The sequence below is a fragment of the Meriones unguiculatus genome, chromosome 7 (genome assembly GCF_030254825.1).
Source record: "Meriones unguiculatus strain TT.TT164.6M chromosome 7, Bangor_MerUng_6.1, whole genome shotgun sequence".
Classification (NCBI taxonomy): Eukaryota; Metazoa; Chordata; class Mammalia; order Rodentia; family Muridae; genus Meriones; species Meriones unguiculatus.
In genome coordinates this window covers 92,998,891-93,015,727 of record NC_083355.1, presented here as the reverse complement: position 1 = coordinate 93,015,727, position 16,837 = coordinate 92,998,891, and the positions used below count along the sequence as shown (strand labels likewise).

At 51.1% G+C, this 16,837-nt stretch overlaps 1 protein-coding gene across 9 annotated transcripts in view; it reads right to left on the bottom strand.

The window, feature by feature from the left end:
* Positions 1-16,837, bottom strand: part of Ift43 (intraflagellar transport 43) — a 76,083-nt gene that overhangs the window by 37,383 nt on the left and 21,863 nt on the right. For 5 of the 9 annotated variants that reach the window (XM_060387897.1, XM_060387895.1, XM_021653015.2 and 2 more), the window contains exon 3: positions 7,240-7,304. The exons of the other annotated variants lie outside the window; for them this stretch is intronic. In XM_060387897.1, the coding sequence (XP_060243880.1) occupies positions 7,240-7,304 (65 nt within the window). The remainder of the gene's footprint in view (positions 1-7,239; positions 7,305-16,837) is intronic. 9 annotated transcript variants of the gene reach the window in all.

Genomic DNA, 16,837 nt, shown 5'->3' with positions numbered 1-16,837 from the left:
ATCTCACTCAATCTTGCACCCTCGTCACCTCACAGATGACTAACCTGCCACAAGTAACTGCTCCCTCTTGGTGCCCAGGACTCCCTTGTACCATTCAGCTCTGGTTTCTTTTTAGGTAACGCTAACACAAAGGAAATCCATTTTCAAGACTTCCGAGTTTATTTTTTCTTGAAATCCAAACAAGTAAAATTGTCAAGAGTTAAGGCCATTTCCTTCTCTGGACTCAGGGACACACGGTCTCTTTGTATTTACTGGCGCTCTGGAAGAAGTCCGTAGGGCATCACAGACCAGCTGCACACTGTGCACCTGTGTGTCGGCATTGCAGGCCTGGGAGCACAGAAATGGGTAACAATCTCTAGCAACTAGTTCTAGTTAGCAATGCGGAGGAAGAGGCAGTAATGGCCCCAAGGTGCTCAGCGGAACAATAAGACCAAGAGCAACCTGGAGAGCTAGGAAGGAGCCACACCCCACAGGCGCACACCCCACAGGTGCACACATCACAGGTACACACCCCACAGGTGCACACCCCACAGGTGCACATGTTCACAGGCGCACACCCCACAGGTGCACACATCACAGGTGCACACCCCACAGGTACACATGTTCACCTGTACACACACCACAGGTGCACACACCACAGGTACACATACCACAGGTGCACATATTCAGCTGTACACACACCACAGGAACACATACCACAGGTACACACATCACAGGTACACACACCATAGACACACAGTCACAGGTACACACACCATAGACACACAGTCACAGGTACACACAGTCACAGGTACACAGTCACGGGTACACAGTCACAGGCACACATCACAGGTGCACAGTCACAGGTGCACAGTCACAGGTGCACAGTCACAGGTGCACAGTCACAGGCACACATCACAGGTGCACAGTCACAGGTGCACAGTCACAGGTACACAGTCACAGGCGCACAGTCACAGGCGCACAGTCACAGGCGCACAGTCACAGGCACACATCACAGGTGCACAGTCACAGGTACACAGTCACAGGTACACAGTCACAGGTACACATCACAGGTGCACAGTCACAGGTGCACAGTCACAGGTGCACAGTCACAGGCACACAGTCACAGGTGCACAGTCACAGGCACACAGTCACAGGTGCACAGTCACAGGCGCACAGTCACAGGCACACATCACAGGTGCACAGTCACAGGTGCACAGTCACAGGTACACAGTCACAGGTACACATCACAGGTGCACAGTCACAGGTGCACAGTCACAGGTACACAGTCACAGGCGCACATCACAGGTGCACAGTCACAGGTGCACAGTCACAGGTGCACAGTCACAGGTACACAGTCACAGGTACACACACCACAGGCACACACACCACAGGCACACATCACAGGCGCACAGTCACAGGTGCACAGTCACAAGTACACACAGTCACAGGTACACAGTCACAGGTGCACACACCACAGGTGCACAGTCACAGGTGCACAGTCACAGGTGCACAGTCACAGGTACACAGTCACAGGTACACAGTCACAGGTACACACACCACAGGCACACATCACAGGCGCACAGTCACAGGTGCACAGTCACAGGTACACACAGTCACAGGTACACAGTCACAGGTGCACACACCACAGGTGCACAGTCACAGGTGCACACACCACAGGTACACACAGTCACAGGTACACAGTCACAGGTGCACACACCACAGGTACACACAGTCACAGGTACACAGTCACAGGCACACATCACAGGCACACATCACAGGTACACACAGTCACAGGTACACACACCACAGGTGCACAGTCACAGGTACACACAGTCACAGGTACACAGTCACAGGTGCACACACCACAGGTACACATCACAGGCGCATAGTCACAGGTGCACAGTCACAGGTACACACAGTCACAGGTACACACACCACAGGTACACACACCACAGGTACACACAGTCACAGGTGCACACACCACAGGCACACACCACAGGTGCACAGTCACGGGTACACACAGTCACAGCGGTCCTTCAGGGGGAAGGGATGTGGGTGCTCACTGGACCATTCATACCCTTCCATAGGTTTGAACTTTGATAGGGAGGCAGAATAGCGATATATTTTGGGCAAGCCAATCATCGATTAGAAGTTCTCTAGAGAAGAATTTTCCGTATGAAGTGAAAAGTTTAAAACCCACGATATGCTAACCTTTAACGAAATCATTTCCCTACAAAACTCTCGGCAGCAGAAGCTGCACACAGTAGGAGTCTGACGGTGAGGGGGAGGGAGGCAGCATGATCTACCCCAGCTTACACGAGGTGGAATAGATGGAACCAGTGCCCTCTTCATAGCTGGGTGTCCCCACACCCGGGCCTCGTTACACCTGGGCCTCCCCACACCCGGGCCTCCACACACCCAGGCCTCCACACACCTGGGCCTCCTCACACCCGGGCCTCCACACACCTGGGCCTCCTCACACCCGGGCCTCCCCACACCTGGGCCTCACACACCCGGGCCTCCACACACCTGGGCCTCCTCATACCCGGGCCTCCCCACACCTGGGCTTCATGCAATGGAGTACTCCAACCCAAGAGTGCACACAGTTTGAACCACCAGCTAGATCTAGCTCTAATTCTCCTTTTGAACAGGACCATGGAGAGATGGAGAAACAATTTAAACATCACAACTCAGAAGAAATGGTCCAAAAGCAGAATACAGGTCACTCGACAGGCTAGGTTTCTTCTCTCCACCCAACAAAAAATCAAAAGGCATGGGGAGAAGGGCCGGGGCGAGGCATAAATGAGAAGCTAAAGACATACAAACTAGACAAAGTGTGGACCTTGATTTGTCCTTTCTACGGCCCAGCTCTACCAAGACATCTTTGCTGCAATGAAAATAACTGAATATGATCGGGATATCAGATAACATTAAGGAGTTGTTATTAATTTTGATAGGCATAAAATAGCATGGTGGCTAATAAACGAAAACAGTCCTTGTCAATTAATGGAAATGATCTCCTGCAGGAGGAGGGATCCAGCGACGCTGTCAGGCTGCTCTGCCTGCCACGGGATTTTCATATCCCTACGTGCATGATCTGTGCCTATGTCTAAACCGGCGGCTGCACGTCACGGAGCACGGGGATGAAGCGTCTGAGGGGCAAGCTGGGTGGATGGCCAGAATTCTCCCAGGCACGACCAGCCTTGGGTCTCGGCAGCGCGAGGCCTGGCGCAGGCCCAAGGGCAGAAGATGGCAGCATGCCTGCATCCAGAGGGCCACGGACGGCACACCCACGCCCGAGCCACCTTCCTAATGAGCAGGCTGCGGGGAGGCTGGGCAGGCTGGAACATGGCTGGGCTGGGAGGACAAAGCCTGCGTCTGCAGCTGTGCTTACAGAGCGCCGAGCCCTCCAGCCCGGTGAGTTTTTGCCTTTCACACTTCTGTAACTTGGTAAGAATTAACTACTCGCTGCTAACAAGAAGGTAGAGACTCCGATGTGGCAATGACATGGAGGGAGAGGAAAGAAGCCCTTTAGTATTCTTGGAACATCTCTGCCATTAAAAGAGAGAGAGAGAGAGAGGAGGAGGAGGAGGAGGGAAGGGGGTAACCTCGGGACCGGCACACAGCAGTTCTCCCGCCATCTTGATGTCCTTGACACGTGCAGACGGTGTGGAAGTGCCTGGCACCAGAACGGCCCGTGAGGAGGAATGAGCGGCCAATGGAGATTTATGTGAACAGAGCGAGATGGACAAGGTAAAATTGTCAGGAGGAGTTGTTGGAAAGTAAAATATATTGTGACAATTCCACTCCTGCCGTTCATCAATAAACTGACAGATCATTTAGTGTCAATTAGGAGTGATAGATGGACAAGTCCCCGTGATCCTGGGCCAAAATTAATGGCTGGGAGGGAGAGGGTGATTGAAAATGACGGCTGACATTGAGAGCAAAGTCCTGAAAGTCCCCAAGGGGCCATTACTTGCCTCATTCCCTTGCAGATGAATGCAGGGACAAACCCAAAAACAGACACTTTGAGACAAAACTTAATCAGAAGGCCTTTCTTCTCCTCCTTCCCAGGTCTGGTTCCCCTGCACTCAGCTCGAGTCACAGGGCCATGCTGGTGACCCATGAACTCTCTAAAGTGTCCCAGTTCAGGCAACTTCAGGCGGCTGATTCCAAGATGGTGGTTTTGGCACAGCTGCTGCTTTCAGACCAGGAGAAGGGACCGGTAGTAATTTCCCATCCCAAGCCATTCCTCAGGTGAGCCCTGCCCCGTACCTCGGAGTGAGTGTGAGTTCTAGGACGTGGTATCTCCCAGGGCCAAGGCCCACACGCGCTCTGCTCTCTGTGTGGGTGTTTCACACACCGAACAAAGGTATCACGGGATCTCATGTGTGTTGGCTGCAAGCTCCTTAGTCAGGGCCATAAACAGCCCTCTTCCTCTCACTGGAGACACGCAGCTGCCTGCAACTGTCGCTTGTCCTACTTCACTGAAGGCGACCTCCCTGACTGAGTTGGTCAGTCGTGTGTACAAGGCACAGCTGGGCTTGTTTGCTCCCCAGCCCCAAAGCCTTCTGCTGGCACCCCGATCCCCAGGGCGGAGTGTTTGCAGGTGGTGAAAGGTGCGGCTGAGGTCATAAGGATGGCCTCTCAGGATAAGAGAGGGGAAGAGAAACGTGAGGTCTGTCTCCCTGTGTGTAGATCCTGAAGGACCTAACTAGAAAAGGCCTGTCACCAAGAGCTTTGTCATACTGCCATCTGATGTCAGATGTCAGGAAAACTCCCCGGGGAGGCCTGGTGGTAAGGTGCGTTGTCTGGATTCCCGGGATTTGGTAATGCCTTATGGCGGCCAGGCTGTGCCAGACACACAGCACTGTGCAGTACTGTTAACCCTAAAGCACTGAAAACCGGTTCTTTTCCACCGTGAATTCTCCGATCTAACAGCCTAGCGGGAAGGCTGTCACCCTCCCGCCACCAAATCTTAAACCAAACCACTCTCATGAGCCTCTGTCGCTGTCAGAATCCAACCCGCCTGACCTCCATCTACTCTGCAAGGTGGCCCCTGACCTTAGAATCACTTTCTTCTGACGTCACATGCCAAGGACTACCCATGCCGCCCGCCTCGTGCTTACCATGCACTCTTCGGGCGAGTCCTTACTTTTTCACTAGAGAGGCCTGATGCCCTGGATTACAATCTAGCTCTCCCAGGACAGGAGACACACCTTGCACTGTGGTACTCACTAGAGTGTCCTGGCTCATGCCAACACACTAGGAGACACTGCTAGGGAAAAGCTGTGGAGAACAGACTCCGCACAGTGCCCTACAACATCAAATGCGGTCACCATTTACTCTTAAAAATAAAACAAACCAACAACAAAAAAACCAAGACTTCCTAAGGAGACGTTCCCTGGGTCCCCACCAAAGCTGAGTGATCACACCTGGCGCCATTAGCACAGAGCTGCGCTCAGTCCTATGTCTTCTCATCAGATGTGGAAGCAGGCCTACAGTATCACCTGCTCTTGCCCCAAAGCCTCAACCTGAATCTAACCGGAACAAACTGGAGAAATCTAAAGCTGCTCAGACAGTCCATGTACTCCACGGTAGTGGGAGCTCTTTCAGATCAAGGAAGGTGAGAGGAGCTGGGCCTGGCATCATAGACTCCATGAGCAGCCTGTGAGAAGCTGAGGCAGGAGGATGGATGTAAACCTGAGGCTAGCCTGGGCTATAATGACCCTGTTTAAAAACAAAACAAAAAACAGAAAGGGAGGAAGGAAAGAGGGGCAGAGAAGAGGCAGAACTAACTAGTATATTGTATGGACTCTGATTAGATTCCAGAGTGAGAAAGGCATTTAAGGACAAATAGGGAAATTTAAATGTAAACTACATACTGGATACTATTAGGTAACCATGCAGTGTCCTAGTGCTCAAGATTCTGTGACTCCACTGTAAGATAGGAGCTTTAGTAGTTAGGGATAAATGTTGTAACATCTACAACTTACTTGGAAATGGTTAGGAAAACACACATAGAGTCAGGGAAACAAGGAGAGAAGGGAGTGGAAGGAAGGAACGCAAGGACTGGGGGAGAAACATGTCCTGCGCTGGCTTTTATTTTGTCCCAGTGTTGGGGATAGAACCTAGAGCCTCCTACCTGCTGGGCAAACTCTCTTCCACTGAGCTACAGCCGCGATCCAAGAAAATCTTTTTAATAGTTATGTTGAAGATAGCTGCTCAATGAAATTCCAATCCGGGTGACGTCTGCTCTTTAAGACTATACATCTTTAACGCTGTTCATCTTTGTGTCGTGAATAACCTTAGCAGGTGATCCTCCTACTGCTGTGGTGAATGCAATTTTGTTTACCTTCCATCTAAGGCTTAATGCAAGGGATTCAGAACAGAACTCATCTGTGATCCTGCCTTTGGCAGGGAACTCTGAAGAGAGAGAGAGAGAGAGAGAGAGAGAGAGAGAGAGAGAGCACCTGCCCCTGTCAGCTTACAGCCATCAGCTTCACTTACTTCACCTGTAAAATGGGACTAAAGGCAAAGGCTAGAAAAGTGTCCAGGAGTGTTGCTCTTGGTGTCCGTCTGGCCTTCATTAACTGGCTTACACAACGGACCAAACTTCAAGAATCCACAAAACCCAACTGCGATCAAACCTGTCCAGCCTAGGGGCTGCCCACCCCAGAACTGCTGAAAACCAGAAACTCACAATGGGCGCTGCAGGCAGCAGCCAGTGTGTCCACGTGACACCCTCGTATCTTATAGTCCTGGAACTGAGAGACCTGCACCACGGCCTCATTTCTGAGCGCCGCTGTTAGAATTTTGTAGTTTCGTGCGGCGCCGGGAATCGAATGGGCTCCCTGCACAGGCTAACATAAACTGCGGCGCCTGCCCGGCCCTGCACTGAGCTGCTCCTGTGCTGTGTGTCCCAGCCCGAGCACGCTGTGCCTTGCACGGTACTGATATTTTAAGGACTGGGTAACGTCCCTCAGTGTGCATTGCTGCCCACTGCTGGGGAGTCAGGGTGCCATGGAAGGGGGCCACTCTGAGGTACAGAGCCTCCTGATGGGATGGGAGGGAATGCTCTAAAACTGACGGGGTGGCAGGTGAGAACCCCGAGCCTGTACTCAGATAGATCACGCTGTACACTTTAAGTGGTGTGTGACTTTCATTAAGGTTACAAAAGTGACAACACAGGAGCACCGCCCCCATCCCCATCCCTCCCTACCCACCCTAGCTTATGCCCGGAAGCTGTGTACTCACTTGGACACCTTTATGGAGTCATCTGCCCAGCCTCCCTGCCTTCGAGGTGGTTTTGGTGGGGGAGCCTGTGTGAGAAAAGCCAGAACGGCAGTCACTCAGCTTGTGCCTCCAAACACCACGGAACCCTGGTCCAGATCACCTAAACCAAGTCAGCCCGCTGAAGTACTTCTCCAGTGAAAATAGGAAAATAGCCAGATGGCGGCGGTGGCAGCGATGCCCGCCTGTGACCCCAGCACCTGGGAGGTGGAGGCAGGTGGATCTCTGTGAGTTCGAGGCCAGCCTGGTCTACAAAGCAAGTTCTGGGACAGCCAAGGCTACACAGAGAAACCCTGTCTCAAAAAAAAAAATAAGAAAATAAACTCCAATTCACTTTGAAAACCAGGTACCTTCATCCTTCCTGATGGGTGTGGAAACTGGTACACTGTTCCTAATGGACAGTCTGGCAGATGTCTACTAAAGGCTTAAAAATACTCAAGACTTTTTTCCACTGGGACAGAAGATTAAATCGGGGCCTCATTCATGCTAAGCACAAACTTTACCAGTGAGCTTTGTGTGTGTGTGTGTGTACATATGTCTTCTCAGGTATGTGGAGGTCTGAGGTTGACGACAGAGGGTGCCTTCCACCTTGACTTCAGGTACAGTCTCTCCCTAAGCATGCATCTCACTGATGCTAGGTTGGTTGGACAATGAGTTTCAAGGCTCTACCTGTGTTTCCCACCCAAGAGTTAGAGGCCCAATGCGCGCCAGCTTTTTATGTGTGTTCTGAGGAGCTGATGCCTCACCTACTGAGCCACCTTTCCAGCCTGCTAAAACCTGGTAATGCAGTAATTCCATTTATTGTAATATTTCTTTATTTTTACTTTATGTGTTCTTTCGGCATGTCTGTCTGTGCACCACATGTGTGCAATGCCCATCATGGCCAGAAGAGGGCATCAGATCCCCTGGAACTGGAGCTAACAGATGTTAGGAGCCACTATGTGGAAGCTCGGGAGATTAAACCCAGGTCTTCTGGAAGAGCAGCCATTGCTCTTAACGCTCTTAATGGCTGAGCCTTCTCTGCAGCCCCAAGGCAGCAATTCTAAACCCAGCAACCAAGGACATAAACACAGCGGAACATAATGTCATTTCTGCATAATACTTGGAAACAACCAAAATGATCAGCAATGAGGAACTAAACAAAATGAAAGAATATACACAAACAGTATGCAAATGATGCAAATTTATGTTGTGAAAATGGTATCCAAGTTCAAATACATTAATTTAAAAAACATGTTTCAGAACAGTAAGAGCAACGGCCTGATTTTACAGAAAGACCATGAATACAAAGTACTTCACTAGCGCTAGCTGTATGCGCATGAGGAGGAGCTCCCGATTAAGGGCAATTTAAATTTCCCACCCCCATGCTGTTACACGTTTTCTGACTTTTAATGGTCTTTTATAAGAATAAATTAACAAAACGGAGATTTAAGAGTAAGGTCTGCTCTGCTCTGCAGGTTCGGCTTTCCTCAGACTGTCTGGCCAGGAGGTGCTCACCTGGAATCGGCACATCCAGGAACCACACTGTACAGCCGTTACCCAGTGAGTCCTAACCAAAAACACAGCCAACAGCCAGCCGCCAAAGCACCTGAGCCGGATGCGACGGCGCACGGTGCTTCCTATTTTGAAATACCCAGCATTCTTCCGGGAAGGTTTTTTTGAAATCTCAATTTTCTTTTTCCAAGAACTTGACAAAATTCTGAGTGTGGCTCTCAGCCTGGAGAGGAGTTGGGATAGATGGGCTACCACAGGGGACGGCACACTTTACCAAGGGCCAGGAGGTAAGTGTGCCTCTGATGTGACGGCTGAACTCTGACACTGTGGAGACAGACAGTTTGGATACTAAGACAAGCCGACTTTCAAAAACAAAACGAAAACTCTAAAACCCAGGCAGTGGGCCAACTCTTAGGGGAAGGATGTGGTTTGCTGACCCCTGGACCGAAATGTTGTGTCATCGTGACCTCCCTCTATAGTCCAGCGGGGACCATCTGAGAACACCCTTTCAACACGGTTGCATGCCTTTGTGCGTTTGATGTTTTGTTGTTGTTTTTAACGTGGTGATAGGTTTTCTTTCCTACCTGTGTAGCAGTGCCCCGGCCTGGCAAAGATGCTTTTTCCTTACACACGGGGCCTTTCTGTGGCATGAGCCAGAGCCTGCTAGAAATGACTGCCAAGGATCCAAGCCCTGGAAATAAAATACCTACATCCCACTGAGCACTTGGAAAATGAAAGGGGCACTTTAGAAAAAAAAACCCAAGTCAGATTTCTACACTAGAGGCCAGCGATGGAGCCGGGGGAAGGACCTGCATGTCCGTCCCACTTAGAGGCATCTTAAAAACAGAAGTGGAAAACCACCCACTCTTTATCCCTGGGGCAGGGCAGAGGGGACACCCAAAGATGTACCGAGGGACTGCACCCCTGCTTCTCACTCTACCCAGGGGTGTATCTGTGGGCTGAAAGAAGCAAATGTATTCCATTCGCCGCTTTCCCTCACACACAGCTGGCTGAATCCCAGGGGACTGGACCCAGGCTGAACTAATTAGAGCCAGGTTGTGTCCCTAATCCTAGCACTCAAGAGGCTGAAGCAGGGGGATTCCAAGTTTGGGGCTAGCCTGAGTTACACAGTGAGACAAACAACAGCCAAGAATCAACTGGATTGCCTGTCCTAGGAGTCCAGAACTGAGGAACAGAGGTGGGATCCTTCAGACCCCCGAAGCAGTAACTCCAGAGGCCAACTAGAGGCAGCGTGGCCAGAGACTAGGAAATGCCAAAGAGGCTCGCAGAATCAGAGGACCTTGTCTTATCTCTTGCCGTGCGGAAGTACACCTCAGTGTGCTGAAGAGACAAAATTCTGAAGTGAACCGGCTCACACTGAAGCCCTGGGTGGGGGTGTAAACCAACTTATGGCCAAGCAAGGTGGTGCATGTTTACAAGCTAAGTCATGAATTCAAGGCCAGCCTGGGCTACACAGTGAGGCACTGTCTCAAAAGGGGGTAGGGGAGCTGGAAAATGGCCCGGTGCTTAATGAGTGCGTGGTGACGTAATCCTAAGGACCAAAGTTCAAATCCCAGCTCCCACTTAACAGTCTGGGCAGCTTATCACACTTCTGGCCCCAACTCTGAGGATGATGGAGATGGGAGGATCGCCAAGGCTCGCTGGCTTCCTGCCTGGCCAAGAAAACTCAAGCTTCAGGCTCAGGGAGAGACCCTGCCTCAAAAGAAATAGGTGAAGAGGGATAGAGGAGGATCCCCCAGGCCCCCTTCTGGCCTCCATGCACAGCCTCATGCCCGGATATGCGTACATGGGCACATCACACACAGGCGAACACACAACACATTCCAATAAATCTTTAAAAATTAAAATATAAATAAGCCAATTTCCCCACGCCCCCTCTCCCTGTTGCCCCTGGGAGAACCTGACATCTCTCTACCCGAGGATGGCCTATCTATCCTGTGATAATGAATGCAGTGTGGTCATGAACTGATTGCCACGTTTTGTTTGGCCACACAATTTTTTTTGTTTGTTTTCAATTTACGATACCATCTAAGAACTGGAAAACATCCCCATTAAAAGTCAGTTTCCAGCTGTCCTGACAAACTTGACTATCCAGTAATGCTGGGGCTGAGCAGGAGCCATTCCCGGGGGCTGGGACTTGTGGGGCAGTCAGCTTCGCTCCGCACCTCCAGCTCCTTCCTGCTAGTGTCCCTTCTGTTTGTACTGCGCTGCGCAGCTGTGTCTACCCCAGGATGGGATTCTCTCTCTGCCCCTCTGCTTACCGAGCGTGGGCGGAGGGGCCCACGTAGTGTTCTGAGAAACACAGGCAGAGTGATGGGCAGAATAAACACACTCTGACTCAGCCATTAGTCGGGCAGTTCTCAATCTGTGGGTCAGGATCCCCTTGGGGGTCAAATGACCCTTTCACAGAGGTCGCATATCAGACAGGCTGCATAGTGGATATTTTACATTACGATTCCTAACAGCAGCAAAATCACAGTTGTGAGGTAGCAACAAAAATAATCCTCTGGTTGGGGGACAGAACAACACGAGGAACTGTATTAAAGGGTCGCAGTGTTGGGAAGGTTGAGGACCACGGTGGCAGTCGGACCTAATCCTAGTCCAACTTCGTTCCCTGAGGCTGGCGGAGCTGACACCTGGGCATGTGGCCTCCAACTAGCTCTCTGCTTCAGGTACTGAGGAAGACAAAACGAACTCAAGTAAGACCTACGGCATTAAAGTGTGGGCGCATCCAGTCGGTTAGGGATGCCAAGAGTCAGTCCAGAACAAGACAGGGAGGAATCTGGCTCTCCTGATACTGCCTCGTCTCAACTGTGGATGTGGGTTTTACAGTAACAGCAGGGGCAGAGGCTGACCTGGGAAAAGATGGTGCAAGGTTAGGCACCGTGGACCAGAAACTGAGATGCCATAAACCTTTGAAATGTATCCTTTGGGTGATTTCCTAATGGAGGGGGACTGGGCTGTTGATGGGATGCCTAAGTGTGCAGAACAGTGGTATGCATGTCTCGACTCCTCTGTGATCACTGTCACCACTATGACTAGTGTCGACACAGGAAAGATCAGGCTGTAATCAAACATGCAATCATCTGAGGGGAAAACTAAAGCCAGACTCCTTTCAGGCAGGCTGGATCTCCTCGGTCACTGCAACCGAGGTGATATGTTTCACCTCTAGCCAGACCTCAAGAAGCTATGGCCTAGGGTGTGTGTGTGAAGCAGGTGACAGCTACCGCTCTCCTCATTTCCCCAGCTGTAAAATGGTGCCCTCAAATGAGAAACAAGAAGCTTGCTACAGAGTCATTCCTCCGTGCCCACCTGCTTGACACCAGCTCTAGAATCAAAGGCTTTCGTCACAAATGGCAGGAGCTTCCCAGACCTGTGTAACACACCGCTGTTCGAGCCACTCCTCATCTTCCTCAAACACTGGAGCAGCTGGGAAAAGGGGCCACGCAGAGGGACCCTCTGGGCAGACAGGCGGGCAACAGGGGTCCTGCCCACCAGCGCCTCGGCAAAGCTCAGGAGGCGCGCCTGTGCCTTTGCTCACTGCCCTCAAGAATTGCCCAAGACTTAAAGGGGAAAGGAAATGTATTAGTTCATAGTCTGAGGGTACGAGCCATTGTGTCGGGGAAGACGAAGCGGGTGGAGGGGGTGAGGCAGCTGTCACACTGCACCCAGTCACTATGCAGAGGTGAGCGCAGCAGCTCAGTTTGCTTTCTCCTCACCCGGTGTGCTGTTTGCCGCCTCTCCCCCTCAACCTCCCCGCATCCATGATTGGGGCTAGCCATATTCACGGTGGGCCTTTTCAGTTAAACCTCTCTGAAAGTGCCCTCCCAGGCACACCTGCAGCTGTTTTTCCGTGGTTGCTGAACCCACAGCTGACAAGTTGGTACCGTGGGAGGTGAGGAGGGACAGGGGGGACTCAGCTCTCTGTAAGGCTGGAATCTGCACATTTAGAGAGAGACATCCGTTTCCTGGTGGACTGGAAATGCTTACGCTCTGGGTTTACTCTTGAGACCTGGAACTGGACACCATCTCCAGGCTCATGAGTCCCGTCAAAGCCACACATAAACATCCTGGCTGGATGAGATAGACTTTATTAACCACTATCCCAAATTATAAGGACTCATCTCCAGAGTTCAGCTTCATTCCCGGGCAGGCGCTATCCTGGTGCACCCAGTGCCAGGATATCACCGCGCCAGGATAGTGCAGTGAGACAGAAAACTGTGCCAACCTTGTCCTTAGATGCTCCAGTTCAACGAGGCCAACAGGAGGCAAAGTGCAGGTCTGTGTGAGATCTATGTGAGCAGACATCAGGCTGAAGCTGACCCCGGAGGCAGACATGAGTTCAGGGGGACACAGTGCTCCAGGGAGGCAAGGTGAGGCTTAGGCCCAGGGCAGTTTTTGACTCTGCTTTCTTGTCACCCTGTCTTATGAAGCCACTTCTGTCCTGGGTCATCTTGAAGACTGCTCTGACAAGCATGCTTACCAAAGTCCTCGGGACATGGCTGAAGGCTGAGGAGAGTGGTGCCAACCCAGGACTCGCAGAGGAAGTGAAGTCAGGGAAGCTTTGCGGGGAAAGTGGGGCAATTGGAAACCCATGGGAAGGGCTGCAGATGCAGCTCACCAGAAAAGCACTTGCTTAGTTGAATGGATCCCTAGCACTTCGAAGGCGGGTGGGCAGAGAGAGAGAGACCAAGGGTATAGTGGTACCAGGGTTAGATAACACATAATCCTAAAGCAAATGCCACTGCCCCATCACTGTGCGGTCAGGGACCCTGGGAAGATCCTGGGGACCCAGCCCGAGCATCTACAACACAAGCCGAGTTACTTTGGGCACACCTTGTTCGCTGCCACTTCTAAAATTAAGCACAGATGAGCTACCTGAAGTGGAAGTAGATAACTGGGTTCTGACAGTGCAGATTCAGAAAGTCAACCAGCTCCTTCTGCATGGATTGTCCACCCCCTGAATGCCTCGTTGCCCTTCCTAGAAACTCTGATGACATCTAGGTACCCAAGAAAGAGTCCCAAGACCCTCTTCCCAGGGCAAGCTGAAAGTGTGCCTGGAGGTCACAGCTTGGAGGCAGGGGCCCTACAGGCCTGAAGGCCCTAACCAGCTCAACACTCAGAGCTCCAGCTGCATTCACACACACACAGCCCTCCATCAGGGTCTGGGTAGGACCAGAAGAGACATGAATACATGATTCATTTTTTTTCTTAGCTCTTCTATGCCTGAGTTCTCCACATAATAACCCACTCATTTGAGGGAAAAGTTTTCTGTGGTCCCTCCTTGAAAGGAGACACTCAGTCTTCCAGCAGGCTGAGACAGTCGCCATACTGTTTTCCTGGAGCACCTGGGAGGCTCAGCCCACTCTGTTCCCTCCCGCAGGCTCCCTGGAAGAGACAGCATGGCTGTTCCTGTGTTGGGGAGGAAAGAATGGCCAGGCACAATGACCTTCAGTGCCAGAAGAGAGGCCTGACCTTAAATTCAAAAGTGCCATCTTATCCTGCTTCTAGGTCCAGAGGCAAGACCATAAGACATCAGTTGGAAATGCCATTTACAACTCCAGTTCACTAACTGCGAGGTGACACACTGACACACACACACACACACACACACACACACACACACTCAGACACACACCACTCTCTTCTTCTAAAGAAGAGTCTTAAAATATGCGATATCATAAAGGACAAAAATAAGCCCTGGTGACAGCAGCCCTCGGGCAGCGCGGCCCTCTGTTCTCTCTGGAAAGCCCAGTCACATCTAGAGTGTGGGAAATGAGCACAGCCTGCTGGGGCTGCTGCCGATGGGCGGAGGGAGCAGGACCCTGCATAGCTCCTGAAGAGAGGCAAAAATGTGCTGCCTCCAAAAATAAACGCAGCGCAGGAATGGCTGCGAGGAAAGGGTTCAACCAGCACGTGACCGTGGCTGCAGTCCTGAAATACCAGCGTGCTACAAAAAGGAGCCTGTGAGAGGCAGAGCGCGGGAAATTCAGGAAACGGCCTCTTTATATGGTCTCATCCGAATGGGCCGGGATTCAACGAACTGGAATTACCATGTCAGAGGGAGCCTCCCGGGCCAGACTCGTTTCTGATCTTTATATGGTTTCCCCAGATTCCTAAGATGCCGACACGCAAAGATGCTGGCAGTGCCAAAAAAGGAGCCTTTTGAGTTTGGAGCCTTCGTACATATTCTCAGGAGCTCTGGAGAATTCCCACTCCCACCTACCCTCATGAAGATGAAGACAGCTCATCGGAGTTCTCAATGCAGAGGGCAACCTGTTTCAGAAGGCCAGTGCGAGCACACATAAATGCCCACGACAAAGACACATGGTTAAGCGAGATCGAGTGCAAAGTTCACAATGGCCACCTTCAGTTCAAACCCCGGTCACTGACTGAAAACAGACCTCCTTCCTTGCTCCAGCAATGCAGGTACTGATGCCCTGTAGGAAGCTGGAGTCCCCGCTCCGCCTCTTGGCACTCCTGTGCCAGTATGTCCCCAAGGCTTTGTGTCTCCTGTCTAAACCCTGGGTCTCACGGCTAAGACATCATGGAGCTGAGTTTTCCCACAGTGGGTTGAAGGTCAAGGAGGCCCATAGATCACCAGAGCTTTCTGCTAAACCCTTGTGAGAGTAAACACAGCTCTCTCTGTGAAAGAACAAACTGAAATGGACCTAGAACACATTCCATTTCCTGAACAAGGAGGAAATAAATCTGAGCATTTATGGACACCAGAGCCATGGGTGGAAGATTGACTGGGAAGAGCTGATTTTCATGGTTCCAAAAAGAAAAACTGCCCTACACATTAAGTATTGGTTGCAGGGAAGCAGATGGTTCTTAAGGAAGGCCCTGTCTGTCACCAGCCCAGCTCAGCCAGCACACACTGCACAGCCGTAAGAGTGGGACAGGCCATCCCTGGAAGCTCACACCGCCACCCCGGAAAGATGCCTGCCAAGAATGTTCCTCTGGAATCTAATCAAGCCCTCTGATCTGGTTTCCAGTAAGCTGGAAATCAGGTAAGAGAGGAATAAGCTAAATGACACCAGGAGTAAAGAATGTGATGAATCTAGAATCAGGAAACCTGAGAGAGCCATCTTCTACATCTCTTCAAAAAGCCAAAGCCATTAAAAAGGGAAGAGAGTTAAAACAAAACAAAAACAAAAACAACAACAACAAAACGTGGCTTCAGAGAGGCCCAGTTCTCAGATGAAAACAACTTTGGAGAGAGAAAATGAGGGAACAGGGGGAAGCAGACGATGCCGGGAGTGGCCACACTGCTGGTGTGACTCCGTTTTCTAGGAAAACGTCACTTTAGATAAATGGTGGAATGCTTACGCAACATGGTCTATAATTTTTGCGGGTGTAACTCAACAGAGACTATCCACAGAGCACAACTTTTTCACACTGAGGTATTTTACAAGTTTAATCTAGGCCAACAGGGAGAGTAGAGTGTTAGTTACAGTCCAGTGAGGAGCACAGGCTGCACCTTGCGCCGTTCTCCCCTCCTTTCCCGAGTTTTGTCCAGAGCAGATGAACCAATCAAGGAGAGAGCCCCAGTGTTAAGCTTGGCTTAACAAAGAGCAGAAGGGCAGGGCTGCTGTGGAGGGGGTGCATTGGGCAAGCTGCCCATGGGTGTATCTGCTCCATAAAAACTGTTTAACAGCAACAGAGGCATTCTCCACTTAATGGCCAGGAATTCCTAATGCCACAGCCAGAAAATAACTTTCCACCAAACACACCAGGCCTTGTGATCCCTGACATGAGCGGAAGCGACAGGGAAAGGTGCTTTTGTTGCTTGTTTGGTTTTGTTTGGCTGGAGACTGACCCCAGAACTTCAAACACAACAAGCAAGAGCTCTACCACTGACCTACAACACCCCGCTCTCCCTGTGCTTTTAGGTGAAAGCGCCCCCCCCACCCATGCCCCATGGTGAATGCTAGCTCGTGAATAAATGCGTGTATGCATTAGGGTAAAAACATGTGGTAGAAAGAAGTAAGCCAAGCCAGCTCAGGTCCTTACCCAGCCACTAACCAACCCCACGACCCAGGCT